This window comes from Mauremys mutica, chromosome 1, assembly GCF_020497125.1.
Source record: "Mauremys mutica isolate MM-2020 ecotype Southern chromosome 1, ASM2049712v1, whole genome shotgun sequence".
Lineage (NCBI taxonomy): Eukaryota > Metazoa > Chordata > Testudines > Geoemydidae > Mauremys > Mauremys mutica.
In genome coordinates this window covers 325,489,946-325,508,662 of record NC_059072.1, presented here as the reverse complement: position 1 = coordinate 325,508,662, position 18,717 = coordinate 325,489,946, and the positions used below count along the sequence as shown (strand labels likewise).

Here is an 18,717-nt window from a genome sequence, read left to right as displayed (position 1 = left end):
ATCCCTCTCAGATTTTGGACGGCACTTCAGATTCTTAAACCTTGGGTCAAGTGCTGTTGCTATTTTTAGAAATCTCACTTTGGTACCTTCTTTGTGTTTTGTCAAATCTGCTGTGAAAGTGTTCTTAAAATGAACATGTGCTGGGTCATCCTCCGAGACTACTATAACATGAAGTATATGCAGAGTGTGGGTGAAACAGAGCAGGAGACATACAATTCTCCCCCAAAGGAGTACAGTCACAAATTTAATTGACGTGTTGTTTTTTTTAACGAGCATCATCAGCGTGGAAGCATGAAGGGGATACAAATGTTTAGCATATCTGGCATGTAAATACCTTGCAACGTCAGCTACAAAAGTGCCATGCAAATGCTTGTTCTCATTTTAAGGGGACATTGTAAATAAGAAGCAGGCAGCAGTATCACCCGTCAATGTAAACAAACTTGTTTGTCTTAGTGATTGGCAGAATAAGAAATAGGACTGAGTTCAATCCTTGAGGGGGCCACTTAAGGCTCTGGGACAAAGATCTGTCTGGGGATTGGTCCTGCTTTGAGCAGGGGCTTGGATTAGATGACCTCCTGAGGTCCCTTCCAACCCTGATATTCTATGATTTTGAGGCTTGAGGTCAAATTAAAAAGCATAGTTTGACCAAATTATGACTACTGGGTACCAAACAGTCTGCAAGTAAATTCCAAAGAAGGAGAAGAATAAGTTTATGGTGGTTCAAGAGGGGAAAATGATAAATAAATGAAATTAAGAATGTGAATATTTTAATTTGAATATCACGAATATCAAATGGTGAAATCTTAGGATGGGGAGTAATCTACAAAAGGAAGTGATGAAAAGACCATTGCTGAAGCCATTTAAAACTGGGCTTGAAAAGAAACACTAGAAAATATACCATAGAGAGCAATTCTGCACTGCCAAGGTTATGGATTTGAAGGTCTAGTGGGTCTTTTCAATGTACTGTGTGTGACATCTTGGCTCCATTGATGTCACTGGGAGTTTTGCCACTTCAGTGGAGTCGGGATTTCATTGAGAGTGTGATGGTTTTTTCTTTTTATGATCCTTAACACTTTTCCCCCCCTCAAACAGAATGAAGGTTGGGGGGAAGAAGTTAAGACAGAATTTTTGAGAATGGTAAATAACAAAGCTGTTATAATGAAAGTATTCAGAGAAGAGGATGGTGTGCTCATTGTAGATCTGAAGAAACCTCCAGTTAATAAAATAAGGAGTGACATGCCAGTATCTCTTAAGGATGCTTTAGTTTTTACAGAGTTAGCAAGGTATGTGTCATCTTAAAAGGACTTTAAGCATTTCTATTTTTAAAAAATACACAAAATTAAAGGAATCTAGTTTACATTCTATAAATTGTACCCTTGCTAGTGGTGCTATCATGGTTTGTTTCTGCAGTTGTAAATAGCTTCCACATTTTTTTCACCCAGGAATGATTACATTCACAAATGTGGTGTCATACTTATTTTGATGACACAAAACCTTATTTGGATAACTGGGTTCTAACTGCAACACAAAAAGAGGCACAGCAGAGTTGTCAGACTTATACCTTAAGAAAAATTATTTCTAAGCTTTCAAATAATATTTTTATTTATAACACAAATTGACACAGCAAACAGCTAAAATATTTCACTGTGAGTTTGATTACCTTGAAGTTTTTCTGGTTTTGTTTTTCTTTGTGAATCTTTAGTGGTCATTAAAATAAGGATTTTTTTTATTTTTTATTTTTTTTAAAGAAAAAGGGATATGAGAGGGGAAGATAAATGGAAGATGCCTTATCCACTATTCCCGCAAATACCTTGCTGCAGTAATAATTACCTCTTAATTAACAAGGGAAAGGAAACATTTAAAGGAACAATGTTTTATTTTAAGTAGTAAAGGCTTGCCTTTCGCTTCTAACCTATTTAAATAATGTAAACACACACTGTTGCCTAAAAACAATAGTGAAAGATAGTTTGGAAAGCTTTAAAGGAGCAGCAATCACATATACCCCACAGTGTGTCTCACATTTGGGAAAACTCACTGTTACTGGAAAAGAGGAAATTGGCTGCACAGCACTACAAACAGCAAAGTTCAAGAGCGGTTCATACGAGTCAGTATTGTAACAGCTAACAACCCATGAAATTATTAGCCAATCCAGATGATTACTGAGTTTTTTAATAAAAGGTCTATTAGGCCTTTCATAGAAAATTTCACACGAAGATGCTGTTCATCCACAACTGGCTTTGACATAGTTGATTCATAACCATTATTCTCATTAGGTTTCGATCACAGCTTCCTAGTCAACCGGAAAATAATATGGCATTGCAATATTGTCCGCCCACATTGCCACAAGAAATGACAGAAGTCTCCATTGTCGTTTCTCACATCAATAGTCCTAGTGATTTCTATGTTCAGTTGGTAAGTATTTAGAAATATTTTATATTTAATTAAAATATTGATTAAAATTTCTGGGCTTTAAATAACTAAACAATAAAACATTAAGCCGCTGAACAATATATTAAACTTCTAATAATCAGTTGCTACCCCCTCCCCCTGAAAAAATAAAGTTCTAGTCAGTTTTCTTATCCCCACCTACAATACAGAAATTTTCTAGGTATACGTTCAGTGTCTAGCACAATGGGATTCTGAGCCTAAATAATATTCTAATAAAGGGGGAAATGAGATATTCATTGTGGCACCATACCAAGTTCATAAATAGCTCATCTTGCTAGCCAGGGTGTCTCTTTGATGGATCAGGGAGCAGTGGAGTCTCTCCTTCCCTCCCACCCAAGTAGGGGATAGGGGGATCTCAAGCAGGAGCTGCTGGGGCAATGCTGTACATGCTTCTCCTGACTTGCTTCTTCTCCTCCCCCTTCCCCATGGCCTGTATATGTGTGCATGGGAGAGTGGGGAGGTGTTGCTGCTTTCTCATTCCCTCTCTTCCCCACAGCATGGGGCAGGAGGGTGGATATTTCACATCTGGGTACTGGAGGATATTCCATGCACTCCTGCTGCCACTGGACGGCAGGGTTTATGATGGGCTGACTGGTTAGCTCTTGCCTACTTAAGGGGGGTGCTTCTGTTTGCCGCTGGCGAGTAGCCATTTTGGTCTCTGTTCCAGTCCCACCTTTCCCCACCCTTGTCTAATGAGCTAGATCTCTTACAATCCAAGAAACTAAGCTGATCACCAAATTTTGTTTGAGGTCTGGAAGAAATTTTTCCTTTATGGCAAAATTGGCAAACTGCTGTTTGGGGTTTTTCATCTTTCATCTGGCATCTTGGAGGTCTGGTCTTAAGGTTTAAATGAAATTTATCGCAACTTTGGTGAGTTTAGAAAGAGTCCAATGTGAGGTCCTTGTGCTCTTGAGTCCACTGGGTTACAACTTTGCATAGTAAGGGGGTATAATGGCGTGGTGCGTGGCTCCCTTCATCTTTCCTACCCCTTACATGGAGGAGAATAATTTAGGACTCTGGCTTCCAGCCAGAATCCTTGGGTGGGCCTGAGAATGTAGAGAGAGCATTAACCTCATACCCACTTGTAGATTTGTAGAGCCCACGGCCATTGGTTCCTAGATAAAATTCTCGCTGTAACATCCCTGCTGAGTAGCTTAAGTAGTATATCTCTATTGGTTAATTGTTTTAATAAAGTTTTGGTCTCTATTTAACCATACTATGGTATGTCTGTCTGTTTCTGTGTCCACATCAATTAAGTGCATCACACAAAGTGTGGTATTAGAGAATAGCCTACAAAATCTCCTTTGATAGTAGATTTAAACAGGACAGTATTCAAAAACTTGAACATTGGTTAATACACTTACACCTTTTGTGACAATCATTGCCTTTTGTGGCCTTTGAGATCAAACTCTTTTTTGGAATTGCATGCCACAAGTCCCAAAACATTCTGAATGTCTGTGGCTTATTCTGATGAGTAAATTACTGTAGTAATGGTTTTTGTTTGGTTGTTTCATTATTTTAGATAGAAAGTCTGGACTTTTTAGTTCTCCTGAAGAAAATTGAGGAAGTATATAAAAATGATGATGGAGAAAATCTGGAAATTCTCTGTCCTGTTCAAGGCCAAACCTGTATAGCGAAATTTGAAGATGGAGTTTGGTACAGAGCAAAAGTTACTGGTAAGTATGTTAGTTACTGATTATCTAATTGTGATGTTCAGTCAAATAATTGGAAACAGCATTTGATCAGAACTTGAATAATAAGTAATAGTTATTTTTATTGCTGCAAAAGGTAGTAATAAAGACCAATACTAATAGTCAATTTTATAACCTTATAAAATGTTTGATATTACTTTTGTTTTGCTAATTTGCTATCAATAATTTGTTTTACATATTATAAGGTATTATATATGGAACAAAAACATTTATACACATATACAGTAGAATTTCAGTAACAAACATAATCATAATAGTCGTATTCAGAGCCCAATCTTCTGCCCGTCTCTGGGTGTAGCAGATATAGAAGAGGCACAAAAAAACTATGGTTGCAGTGCTCTGATACTGGAAGCAGCTGGTGGCCAGTTTGTCCCACGGTCATTGTTTGAGGCTGATCTGAATTACATCTCAGATACGATTTATTTATTTGTATTACCATAGCACCTAGGAGATCTAGTCATGAACCAGGACCCCACTGTGCTAGGCACTGACATGATCCCCAAAGGGCCATCTGCTAGCTAGGAATTATCTAAGCAGTGTTTTTCAGCCACATGCTTGGCCTACTCCGTACATAAGAAATATAAGAGGCTGGCATTAGGACCAACTATTAACACATTACCCAGTGATTTTCCTTGATTTGCGGGAATTTTGGCTAGCTGTTAAAGGCTGTAGCAGCTTTGCTGATTTGGGATCTAAACTGTTTCAGAATGTGGTACTTTATGCACACAGTGTATGAGTACATCTGTCTTTGAAATTCTGGCCATTGATGTTTTAGTATATACTTGATGATAGTTACAAGTGTTAACGACTTCTGATTTGTTTACCTGATATTGTAATATTTTCTGAAGGACTGCCAGGGCATCAAGAAGTTGAAGTTAAATACGTTGACTTTGGCAACACTGCCAAAATAACTCTTAAAGACATGCGTAAAATTAAAGATGAGTTTTTGAGCCCTCCAGAAAAGGCAAGTTTTTTTTATTATTTGTATGAATTGAAAAGCTTAAAATTTAGTAGAATCTGAAGGATTTCCTTTGTTATGATATTAATGTAAGTAAAGACCAAATTATTGATGTCAGAAATCTTAGGGTTTTTTTTAAATTTAAATGCACTATAATGTAGCATTTAAAAATGCTTTGGATACAAGCCAGATGAAAAGTTTGCACTTACATTTGTTTATGTCACTAGCCTTAAAATTAATTCAGATGTTATTTTAATATCCAAGTCAATTTTCAAAGACCCTCACTTGTTCTACAGCAACGCTCAGCTCAATTTTGTTTGCTTTCACTAGTTTCAGAAAATTGTTCCATATCTGCTAAAGCACTCTTTAAATATATGTCCTGAATTTTGGTGGGGGAAACTGTTTTTAAGGGTTTTTATGCTCTCTGATGTTTATAAGGGTCTTTTCACCAAGGGAGAAATTGACAATGCAGGAGAACAGCAAAACTGACAATACACAGTGTTATCAAATACATAATGTGAAAAAAACTGGAAGAAGACAGGGAAATGTTCTAACTTTTAATTATAGTAATTTTGAGTGTTGCTTATAGTTATGAGTACAATAGTTTTCAGACAGAAATGTGATTTTTTTTCCATGTTTGTGTCTCTTAAATCATTATAGGGTGCACAGGTAACAACTCTATTTTTAAGCTTGCCCTACACTTTGTGTTACAACCAACTGAAAACAGGGTCCTATACCTTTGCCAAACTTTTAGGCAAAACTTTTAGGGGGATATTTCAGCTAAAATGATTTGTTTCTGAGAATGAGGTTGGGGGAAAATGTTTTGCTTGGGACCAGATATTCTTATGTCCCTTTTGTTGAGACGCTCTAGTGCCTCCAAGCTTTGGAACAAGGACTTGAAATTTCTGGGGTGTGTAAAGTGTTAGCATGCCTTTTACGTTTGTGATAGTTTGCCCAAATCTGGCTTAGTTGTAAGACTCTGAAAAATTTCAGGGCACTTATTCTCAGTAGAGACTTGATAGAGTTTGGCAGCTAAGGTCTCTGATGCAAGAGGCTGCAGACTAAAAGGGGAAAGGGTTCTATAATCACTAGAGCACATTCTCCCACCAAATCTGGAATTGAACTCATTATTCTTGAGTCTCCGCATTCCTCTGCTATCTAGAAATAGCTGTGAAACCCACTGGCAAACTCTCTCTCTCTCCATCCCCCTCAAGTGGCAGGTCCATGCAGAAGATAACAGCCCTCTACTGCTATCTGCTACTCCACTAGTTCAAATGATCAAGAATTGTGGGCTCTAAAGGTCCGGCTGGTGGCCCATCTGGGGAGTCAGTATGGTCCACATGATTAAACTTTTGTGGGTGGTTTTTTCAATTTTAAGTTTAAAAAAACATAAATTACATACAAAAAATAAAAACACAAGGTTGCCAAGGCAATCATTAAAAAATTAGGAAATGTCAGAATTAAGGTTGCCAATACAACCTTAATTTGGCTCATTTGTGTGTGTGTATTAGAACATAAGAGAGGCCGTACTGGGTCAGACCAAAGGTCCATCTAGCCCAGTATCTGTTTACCGACAGTGGCCAATGCCAGGTGCCCCAGAGGGAGTGAATCTAACAGGCAATGATCAAGTGATCTCTCTCCTGCCATCCATCTCCATCCTCTGACGATCAGAGGCTAGGGACACCATTCTTACCCATTCTGGCTAATAGCCATTTATGGACTTAGCCACCATGAATTTATCCAGTCCCCTTTTAAACATTGTTATAGTCCTAGCCTTCACAACCTCCTCAGGTAAGGAGTTCCACAAGTTGACTGTGCGCTGCGTGAAGAAGAACTTCCTTTTATTTGTTTTAAACCTGCTGCCTATTAATTTCATTTGGTGACCCCTAGTTCTTGTATTGTGGGAATAAGTAAATAACTTTTCCTTATCCACCTTCTCAACATCACTCATGATTTTATATACCTCTATCATGTCCCCCCTTAGTCTTCTCTTTTCCAAGCTGAAGAGTCCTAGCCTCTTTAATCTTTCCTCGTATGGGACCCTCTCTAAACCCCTAATCATTTTTGTTGCCCTTTTCTGAACCTTTTCTAGTGCTAGAATATCTTTTTTGAGGTGAGGAGACCACATCTGTACACAGTATTCGAGATGTGGGCGTACCATGGATTTATATAAGGGCAATAATATATTCTCAGTCTTATTCTCTATCCCCTTTTTAATGATTCCTAACATCCTATTTGCTTTTTTCACTGCATCTGCACACTGCGTGGACATCTTCAGAAAACTATCCACGATGACGCCAAGATCTTTTTCCTGACTCGTTGTAGCTAAGTTAGCCCCCATCATGTTGTATGTATAGTTGGGGTTATTTTTTCCAATGTGCATTACTTTACATTTATCCACATTAAATTTCATTTGCCATTTTGTTGCCCAATCACTTAGTTTTGTGAGATCTTTTTGAAGTTCTTCACAATCTGCTTTGGTCTTAACTATCTTGAGAAGTTTAGTATCATCTGCAAACTTGGCCACCTCACTGTTTACCCCTTTCTCCAGATCATTTATGAATAAATTGAATAGGATTGGTCCGAGGACTGACCCTTGGGGAACACCACTAGTTACACCTCTCCATTCTGAGAATTTACCATTAATTCCTACCCTTTGTTCCCTGTCCTTTAACCAGTTCTCAATCCATGAAAGGACCTTCCCTTTTATCCCATGACAGCTTAATTTACGTAAGAGCCTTTGGTGAGGGACCTTGTCAAAGGCTTTCTGGAAATCCAAGTACACTATGTCCACCGGATCTCCCTTGTCCACATGTTTGTTGACCCCTTCAAAGAATTCTAATAGATTAGTAAGACACGATTTCCCTTTACAGAAACCATGTTGACTATTGCTCAAGAGTTTGTTTATCTATGTGTCTGACAATTTATTCTTTACTATTGTTTCAACTAATTTGCCCGGTACCGACGTTAGACTTACCGGTCTGTAATTGCCGGGATCACCCCTAGAGCCCTTTTTAAATATTGGCGTTACATTAGCTAACTTCCAGTCATTGGGTACCGAAGCCGATTTAAAGGACAGGTTACAAACCTTAGTTAATAGTTCCGCAACTTCACATTTGAGTTCTTTCAGAACTCTTGGGTGAATGCCATCTGGTCCCGGTGACTTGTTAATGTTGAGTTTATCAATTAATTCCAAAACCTCCTCTAGTGACACTTCAATCTGTGACAGTTCCTCAGATTCGTCACCTACAAAAGCCAGCTCAGGTTTGGGAATCTCCCTAACATCCTCAGCCGTGAAGACTGAAGCAAAGAATCCATTTAGTTTCTCCACAATGACTTTATCGTCTTTAAGCGCTCCTTTTGTATTTTGATCATCAAGGGGCCCCACTGGTTGTTTAGCAGGCTTCCTGCTTCTGATGTACTTAAAAAACATTTTATTAGCAGCTTTGGAGTTTTTGGCTAGCCGTTCTTCAAACTCCTCTTTGGCTTTTCTTATTACACTCTTGCACTTAAGTTGGCAGTGTTTGTGCTCCTTTCTATTTGCCTCACTAGGATTTGACTTCCACTTTTTAAAGGAAGTCTTTTTATCTCTCACTGCTTCTTTTACATGGTTGTTAAGCCACGGTGGCTCTTTTTTAGTTCTTTTACAGTTTTTCTTAATTTGGGGTATACATTGAAGTTGGGCCTCTATTATGGTGTCTTTAAAAAGGGCCCATGCAACTTGCAGGGATTTCACTTTAGTCACTGTACCTTTTAACTTTTGTCTAACTAACCCCCTCATTTTTGTATAGTTCCCCCTTTTGAAATTAAATGCCACAGTGTTGGGCAGTTGAGGTGTTCTTCCCACCACAGGGATGTTGAATGCTATTGTATTATGGTCACTATTTCCAAGCGGTCCTGCTATAGTTACCTCTTGGACCAGCTCCTGCGCTCCACTCAGGATTAAATCTAGAGTTGCCTCTCCCCTTGTGGGTTCCCGTACCAGCTGCTCCATGAAGCAGTCATTTAAAGTATCGAGAAATTTTATCTCTGCATTTCGTCCTGAAGTGAAATGTTCCCAGTCAATATGGGGATAATTGAAATCCCCCACTATTATTGGGTTCTTAATTTTGATAGCCTCTCTAATTTCCCTTAGCATTTCATCATCACTATTACTGTCCTGGTCAGGTGGTCGATAATAGATCCCTAATGTTATATTTTTACTAGAGCATGAAATTTCTCTCCATAGAGACTCTATGGAACATGTGGATTCGCTTACGATTTTTACTTCATTTGAATCTACACTTTCTTTCACATATAGTGCCACTCCTCCCCCTGCACGACCTGTTCTGTCCTTCCGATATATTTTGTACCCCGGAATGATTGTGTCCCATTGGTTGCTCTCAGTCCACCAGGTTTCTGTGATGCCTATTATATCTATATTCTCCTTTATCACAAGGCACTCTAGTTCACCCATCTTATTATTTAGACTTCTGGCATTTGTGTACAAGCACTTTAAAAACTTGTCCCTGTTTATTAGCCTGCCTTTTTCTGATGTGCCAGATTCTTTTTTATGTGACTGTTTATCATCTGATCTGGCCCTTACATTATACTTTTCAGTCCTCTGCTCCTGACTATAACCTGGAGATTCTCTATCATCAGACTCTCCCCTAAGAGAAGTCTGTGTCCGATCCACACGCTCCTCTGCAGCAGTCGGCTTTCCCCCATCTCCTAGTTTAAAAACTGCTCTACAACCTTTTTAATGTTTAGCGCCAGAATTGATACAATCTTTAATTAAGTGATCACTTATTTCTCCTAAGCCCTTCTCCTCTCAGCACCTAAGTCCAGACTGGACAGACTTCATGTCGCTACTTTCCAGGAGTCTAAATATTTCTGTAGTGCTTAATTACAACAAATTTTTCTTTATGTACTTTTATTGAAGTTTTCATATTAACTGCCTGGTAATCGTGATTACCATGGAATCCTCAATGGCTTTATCTTTTCTTAGGCTGTGGCTACACTTAGCACTTCAAAGCGCTGCCGCGGCAGCGCTTTGAAGCGCGAAGTGTAGTCAAAGCACCAGCGCTGGGAGAGAGCTCTCCCAGCGCTGTCCGTACTCCACCTCCCTGTGGGGAATAACGGACAGCGCTGGGAGCCGTGCTCCCAGCGCTGGGGCTTTGACCTCACTGGCGCTTTGCAGCGCCGCAATTTGCAGCGCTGGAGAGGGTGTGTTTTCACACCCTGCTGCAGCGCTGCAAATTTGTAAGTGTAGCCAAGCCCCTAGTTATTACTATTATCATAGGTTTATTACAGGGGTTATATCCTTTCCCTGTAGGAGATCCATTGTGGGAGGCAATGAAAGCTCGTTTATATACATATAAAACATCTAGATTCATCCTCAAAAGGTCAGAAGATCATTTTCATTACAGTTTGAATTCATTTTCAAGAAGAAATATTAATATCTTTGTTTTTCTCCCTAGACTATTTAATCTCTGTTAAGTCAGTCATGTCTTGCTCTTAAAATCACTGTCAAAGGGAATTGCCTCTGGCAAGAATTATCATAATTTAATCAGCCCTGAGTCATGATCTTCCTCAATGTTATCCTGTTTAGTTTTATGTTTACTTATTCATTGAACTTAAAGAACAGTAAGATCTTTGATTACATCTTGCAGTGTTGATGATTATGATGTATAGTTTTGGATCAGTCTGAAAAATTGCATAGAATTTAATTTTGTCGTTTATAAGAAAAGATGTGTATATTCTTCTGACCTTTTGAGGCTGTTTCATCCAAAAGAAACTGAACAAACTCATGTATTATACACCCATAGAAGTTTTATATGTATATAAACAAGCTTTCATTGCCTCTCACAATGTATTTCCTAGACTAAACCTGTGATAATAGTAATAACTAACACAAGATAAAGCCATTGAGGATCCCAAGGTAATCACGATCACCAGGTACTTAATAGGGAAATAATAGACTTCAATAAAGTACATAAAAAGAAAAATCTCTTGTAATAAAGTGTTGCAGAAATACTCAAGACTCACGGAAAGTAGTAGTTAGATATGCATATTACCCTGTAGATGAGAATTTAGGTAAAGAAGAGGTGCTTAGGAAATCAGCTTTTGACTTTGAGGCACAATTTTGCAACCCTGTTATCTAACAGATTTCTTTGTTCTCCATGCCAGCTCAGCAGGGTGGGGGCTTATTGCAATATTTGAGGTCTAGGGAGCCTACCCCAGTTGTGAGCTTAATTGCTGTAAAGTGGCTGAAAGTTCATTAAAATGTTACAATAACCTATAACCGTAACTGTTGATAGAAAAAGGTACAAATGAAAGACAGACTGGATTAGTACATACAAAAAGGGCTACTGGTATAACTAAAGAACTGTGAAGGTTGCTTGTAAACAAGAGGAGAAGGAATCGGGAAATTAATGGAACAAAATTGGTGTGTCAGAAATTAGGCTTAATTGGTGAACCAAAACAATGAGGTGAGCTATTTTGCTCATTGCTGCCTTTGGGATCCTTAAAAGGAGAGACTTTGGGGATAAAAATGGTGTAATTGACTCCTGGAGGATTCTCTCAGGAAAGGCCAATAGCCTCTGCTTCACTGCAGAGACTTAGTCCTTCATTGGTAATCCTCATTCATCATGACACTTAGATCTCAATGCATCAGTGGCGAAACCTGACCATTACTGCTGGACCAGTGAGGACTCCAAAGTGATACTTATGAGATCCTGCTCTGTCTTCCCTTTCCTTGTGTTCCTTTCCTCACTATCTTTCATCTATCCTCTCTTTGCTTTTGACCTGATCCTGAGACCAACTGTTCCAGCATGACAAGATGAGACTGGCCAGCCTAGCCAGATATGCCCGGGACTGGTGAGAGAGTGGGGATCTGCCCAGATTAGCCAGGTGATGTCCCAGACCAAAGAAGTGAGCTGGGGTTAAGAGCAACAGCTGTCATGGCCAACCTGCCAGCCCTGGATGTCTGTCCGTGACTGACTGACTTGCATCCTAAGAATGTAAAAAAAACCAAAACCTGTTCTTCAAGTGCTTGCTCATGTCCATTCCATTGTAGGTGTGTATGCTTGCCACATGCACCAGTGCTGGAAGTTTATCCGTAGGGGACCGGCTCTGGCACCCTCTGGAGGGGCGTGCATATGCTGCATTATCAGGGGTGCCACCGGCTCCCCCCTCCCTCAGTTCCTTCTTACCGCCAGTGACAGTGCTGGAACTGCTCCTTGCCTCAGCAAGTGTTGCGTTACCCAGTGGTTTTCTTCTGCGTCGTGTGTAAATAGTTACTTAAATGGGTCTTTTGTGGTTTAGTAGTAGTAGTTGTTGTTGTTGTTTAACTTAGATAGTCCCCTGTTGGGACTTTGCCCATGGCTGGGGCATGCCCTGTTCCCTGGGCTTTAAGCCGTGCGAGCGCTGTCCAAAGCCCATGCCGATTAGCAACCCACATCAAAGCTGCTTGAAGTGTCTGGGTGAAACCCACATCAGTGACAAGTGTTGAATCTGCAAGAGCTTCAAGCCAAGAACCAAAAAGGAGTGGGACATAAGGTTGAGAGTGCTCCTCATGAAGTTGGCACTTGGGCTGGTCTCAGAGCCACCGAAGTCAGCGAGTGCATTGGTGCGAAGTGTGCCTTTGGCACCACGTTCCCAGCGCCAGTCCCAGTACTGGTGAAGAGGCCTAAAAAGCACCAGGACAGAGGGCGCTCCCCAGCTCCATGTAGGGTGAGGGCGAAGGCTGCGGAGGAGTACAGACCCTAAGGGACAGGCATCCCCAGCCAGACCTCCAATGGACCCATGGCCCGCTCCATCTAGTGGAAGAGGTCTTCAGCTCTTGGAAGCCCTATACACCTTGGAGGTCTTCCAGGCAGCCAAAGACATTGTCTTTGTGGGTGTCACCAACACCTCACTCTAGCATGGTTGTCTCTAAAGGGAAGCCAGTGCGGTCCCCATTAGTGTGGCATTGGTCCCTAGCATTGAGGCGATCAACGTCAAAGTGTCGATCCCCGGGGATGTGCTTCTGAATTGCCCAGACTGACCGGAGATCCCAGCATCACTCGTAGGAGGACTCAAGGTACCAGTCTCCCGTGGGATGGCACCGCTCGCCCAAGAGCTGGCACGGGACTGAGGTGCACCAGTCTCCAGACAGAAGACAATGCTCCCCAGGGCACAGGAGCCAGAACGCAGCAGATCCCTGGTATCAAGGGGAACATCGCCGGGTCTGCAGTACCAATCGACTTCGTCTAAGTGTTGCTCATTGCCATCATGTTCCCAATCGCCAGACCTTCAGTACTGCTCGAGGAGCTATAGGCGTTGATTGCCAAATACCCGCTACTGATCCGCCGAGCTCCACCGCCTGCCTCCGAGCAGCTGTCGTCGAGTCTCTGAGACCCGGTACCGGTCCTACTGTAGTGAGTGGCATGGAAGCCAGCAGGAGGAGGACTCTGAAGCCTCATCAGTACCACGGTGGTCTCTGAGGCATCGCTTACCCTCTTCGGACAAAGAGGAAGAGGCCCCAGGCCCTTTGAGACAGTTGCTCTCAGCCAAGCATGGCGTAGCTGCTCTTATATTGCCAGCCAGTGCTTGGCCCCCACCATGGCAGTTCTGGAACCCATGGGCGTTCCGCAGACACTTGTCCAGTGCTCTGTGTCAGGCGCGTCAGACAGGAAATCGGTGACCATCTCCCACTCTCCCCCGGCATTGGACATGGGGTCAGAGTGCGGTGTCCAGGAGCCTTCTACTGGGGAGAAGACTAATCCAGAGATGGAAGTTGCACCCACCCTTCCCCCCGCCTCATCATCATCCTTGCCTGATGAGGCAGTGACAGGACCATCCCAGTCGATGTCTCTGGACAAAGCTCTGGCACACCAGGAGCTGTTTAAGAGGGTGGCAGCCAGCCTGGCTTACAGGCGGAGGAGTTAGCGGAACTCTCCAATGGCCTGTTCAACATCCTGGCCACAGTAGCTCTGTGGTGCTTCCTGTACATGAGGAGTGGTAAAGCTGGTCAAAGCCCTCTGGCAAACCCCTTCCTCCCTCCTGCCCATTTCCAAGCAGGCAGAGAGGAAGTACTATGTCCCTGCTACGGGACCTGAATATTTGTACACTAACCCTGCCCCAAACTCCCGTATGGTATCTGTGGTCAACAAGAGAGACAGGCAGGGACAACCCAGCCCTACTCCCAAGAATAAAGATGGCAAGCGGCTTGACTTGTTTGGGAGGAAGGTTTATTCATCTGTCAGCCTCCAGGTCAGAGTGGCTAACCACCAGGCCCTCCTGGGCAGATATGATTTTAATGTTGGCAGTCTATCACCAAGTTTGCATATGTGCTGCCCGAGGAATCCAAGATGGAGTTCCTGGCAGTCCTTGAGGAGGGAAAAATTGTGGCAAGGGCCTTCCTCCAGGCCGCATCAGATGCATCGGACTCACCCACGAAGTCCATGGCAACGGTGGTGGTGGTGAAGCGGGCATTGTGGCTGATGTCTTCTGGGCTGGCCACAGAACTCCAGTTCGCACTACAGGACCTCCTCTTTGATGGCCTGGCCCTGTTTGTGGAGCAAACAGACACAAAATTACATGAGCTACCCTTTGGTCCCTTAGCCTCTATATGCCAGCCCCAGTTAGAAAGAGGTTCAAGCCGCAGCAACCTCATAGACCTGCCAGTCAGATGAGATCGGAGCCCTATCATAAGAAGGACAAGGGCTACACATGCCACCAGGGCCACCAATCTGGCTCAGCCTCGCAGTCAGGTTCATCCTGCTTCCCTCGAGGGAACAAGCGGTCATTTTGAGGGTGCGCCGAAAGGCGACATCCCAGTCTGCCAACTGGATCCTCCCCCTCTTTGTTTTGCAAACCACCTTTCTTTTTTCCTCCCCGCTTGGACCACAATAACTACGGTCCATTAGTGGCCACTTACGTCAGATGTCGGGGTATCCAGATCTACCTGTACCTCGACAACTGGCTCGTCAAGGGCCTCTCCAAGTCCAGCGCAGTGTCAGAGTGCTGCAGGACTCATGCTAAGCTCCGGGCCTGTTGATAAACGATCAAAAGTCCACGTTCGTCCCGGTCCAGAGGATAGAGTTCATCTGCGCGGTGCTAGACTCTGACACCTAGGTGTTGCTACCACAGGACAGGTTTGACTCGATGTCAGAGCTAATTACCCACCTCTTCATGCACTAGATCACCACAGGCAGAGTCTGTATCAGACTTCTAGGCCTCATGGCAGCGTGCACCTATGTGGTCCACCAACCAAGGCTCAAAATGTGGCCCCTCCAGCTGTGGCTGGCAAAGGCCTACTCCCGGTCCAGCTATCACCCAGACAAGGTTGTTGTGATCCCATGCAGCGTATTCACCTTCCTAAAGTGGTGGCCCAACCCAAAGAGGGTGATGGCAGGAGTGCCATTTGCAAATCCTCGTTCCGAGGTCTTGCTGCTATCGGATGCCTCAGACCTCAGATGGGGTGCACATCTTGGGACAATGTGGACCCACTGCATATAAATGCCAAAGAGCTCAGGGCCATCCGCCTAGCTTGCGGAGTCTTCCTCCCCCAGTTGTTGGGTCAAGCGCTGAGAGTCCTGACAGACAACACAGCCTCCATGATCTGTGTGGACAAGGGAGCTCGCAATTATCGGCTCTTTGTAAGGAAGCCATCCGTCTATGGGATTTCTGTATCCAGCACGGAATCCACATGAAGGCAGCACATCTCCCTGGCGTTCACAACACACTGGCGGACCACCTCAGCAGGTCCTTTTGCTCTCACCATGAGTGGATGCTCCATCTTGAGGTCTCCTGGATGATCTTCCACAAGTGGGGAGCTCCCAAAGTGGACCTGTTCGCCACCAAACAGAACAAGAAATGTCAGCGCTTCTGCTCTCTACAGGGTCTAGGCGAGGGTGCCTTTTCAGACGCGTTTCTCCTGTTGTGGGCAGAGGATCTGCTGTATGCTTTCCTGCCAATCCCTCTGTCATCAGATGTTCGGCTGTGTGTGTTCTCCCTGTGTGCTGTTCCAGCTCTGCGTAGATAGCTGGCACAGCAGACCTCAAGCAAACTGCACAATGACCACAAAATCTGTTAAGATGAGAAGGCGCCTGGCCAGGTTTATTGTTGACAAAGCATGGTAATAGCACCTGGCGAACTCTACGAGGATACTAAGACATGTATGCGCGATACAATGGATGCAGCTCAGTCAGTGGTGGGACTTTCCACTGTTCCGTAGGCTGGCCAAAGACACTCCCTCTGAGATACATCTTGATACACAGATACAAACAAATTACGTATTGCCCCTGACGTATGAGTGCCACCCATTGCCTTGTACATGTTGGTTTGATCAAAACATTTCTATTCATCATGCTGTCATCTTGACCTTATCCTTAAGATGGGCCAGCATGTTCCTTTTATCTTTGGGGATGTACTGGTATCGAGGTTTCTGGTACCACCCTCCTGGAATGTTCTTGTGTGAGAGCTTTGTGCCTCGCATCTCTTAGGAATCTGTTTCTGCAATATCAGCCCTGTTCTTGCCAGATTATGTGAGCAGAGCCTGCTTACATGGGCTTATGTTTCAGGCTCTCTTCTTACTACACCCTCTTATCAGCAGAGTCCTGTCAAAGATCAAGAGGGACAGGGACAAGGTCATGGTTGCCCTAGCGTGGCCTTGCTAACACTGGTACTGCACACTCATGGATCTTGCAGTGGCCACTCTGTACTCAACAATCCAAAGAATGGCTAATTTTTTAGTGTTTTGCCATGACTCTGACTCAGTAAGTCCACTAATTCTGTTTAAATCAACACAGTGAGGTGAAAGTTGTGCCCATTTTTAACCCACCTATGGCAGCCTTTCTCCTTGCACTGAAACCCATGATATGTTTAGTCTACGCTGGACAGTAAGTGGATTCCTTATGCCTTCCTGATCACTTTTATGAAAAGGATTTGGCCCTAAATGGATACTGTGGATGTATGACAACAGGTATCTGATTTGATTTATTACTTAGGCCATCAGGAGCAAGCTGGCTCATATTGAACCCTATAAAGGAGGAAATGAGTGGAATAGAGAAGCAAAGGAAAGATTTGAAGAAATGACTCAAGAAAAATTTATGCTGTGCTCAGTCATTAGTAAGTTATCAATAGTGTGTCTATTACATAACTAATACTGTTAAATAATTAAAAATAATTGTGCATATTCAGATCATCACATATCAAATAAAGTAAATACTTTCATACGTTAAATGAGATAAATCCACTCTGTTATGATTACTCCCCCTCAAATTTGCTGATAGATCTGCACTTTTACCAAAGTACATTCATATTTGCAGTAAGTAACGTGATTGGCTGAGCGTTTCCAAATGTAATGTAATTGGAATGAAACTTTATAGCCAAATTACATCATCATGTATGCCTTCAGTTCCATGTGGACAATGTGAGTGTTAACTGGTGTAAACACTGGTTTGCATTAATTTGTAGGGTTTGATTTCAGAGATGCTTAGTATTCATGGCTTCCACTATCCACAGTAGAAAGTTTGGGTGATCAGCTCCTCTGAAACAGGCCAATACTATGTGCTGCTGAATTTCAAATCATGTCTGTTCTGTGGGATTTTTCCCATTATTGGTTTTTGCTAAAGTGTAACTTTATTTATGTGAGATGGGAATTCTTATATAAGTCAATACCAAAAAATTAACTTGGAAACTGCCTAATAAAGGAAGTTTGAGCAATAGTTGGCTGTTTAGCCATAATGTTGTTGAGGTGTAGAAACCACCAAAAAAAATCCTTACTGGATATGGGTGTAAAGTTGGGACTGTCTAAAGAATTTGCGTTAAAACTGGATATATTTTTTATTTTGCAGATCAGATCTTGGTAGATTTTAATTTTTCAATGTTCTACTTGCCCCTACCCACCTGTACACCCTCTCTCACCACTCAGACAACTAACTTGCTCAGTGTTGTAGTTACTGGACACTTTTTAAATTCAGCTTTATCTTTATCTATTTTGAAGGTATATCACAAGATAATGTTCTGTCAGTTGAACTCTTTGACTCCCCAGATGTTCTTGGAAAAAGATCCTCTAGTCTGAACAGTCAGCTAGTTAAAGAAGAGCTTGCATCTTACGTACTAGGGCAAGTATTCTCTTTATAATCTACTGGTTGGTGGGTGGGTGGAGCAGAGGGATTGAAATTGTCTGAGTCTGGATTCCTAACAAGCTAGCAAAGTGCCCACCAATTACTTTTCAGACCCTTCCTCACCTCCTCTCCCAAAACACACCTTCCTCTGTAGCATGGGGCACAGGTCACTTGCTGGAGGATTGAGGTCTTTAAACCACAATTTGAGGACTTCAGTAACTCAGACATAGGTTTAGGGGTTTGTTACAGGAGTGGGTGGGTGAGATTCTGTGACCTGCATTGTGCAAGAGGTCAGACTAGATGACCATAATGGTCCCTTCTGTCCTTAAGTCTATGAATCTATGAAACACCAGACAGATCCATCATCTGACCCTACAGGTTCTCTGACTCAAGGCTTGATTCCTTGATGGTTCTAATGCATAGAAAACTCCTGCTCTGAGGAGGTGAAAGTGGTGCTGTTACATAGTAGAAAATCAGTAGAATCATCACACGTACATACAAAAGT

General features: G+C 42.5%; 1 protein-coding gene across 5 annotated transcripts in view; it reads left to right on the top strand.

The window, feature by feature from the left end:
* RNF17 (ring finger protein 17) overlaps nucleotides 1-18,717 on the top strand; it is a 211,164-nt gene that overhangs the window by 102,350 nt on the left and 90,097 nt on the right. For all 5 annotated transcript variants that reach the window (XM_045018061.1, XM_045018034.1, XM_045018044.1 and 2 more), the window contains 6 exons: nucleotides 1,093-1,283; nucleotides 2,274-2,412; nucleotides 3,971-4,124; nucleotides 5,009-5,124; nucleotides 17,091-17,211; nucleotides 18,089-18,209. In XM_045018061.1, the coding sequence (XP_044873996.1) occupies nucleotides 1,093-1,283; nucleotides 2,274-2,412; nucleotides 3,971-4,124; nucleotides 5,009-5,124; nucleotides 17,091-17,211; nucleotides 18,089-18,209 (842 nt within the window). The remainder of the gene's footprint in view (nucleotides 1-1,092; nucleotides 1,284-2,273; nucleotides 2,413-3,970; nucleotides 4,125-5,008; nucleotides 5,125-17,090; nucleotides 17,212-18,088; nucleotides 18,210-18,717) is intronic.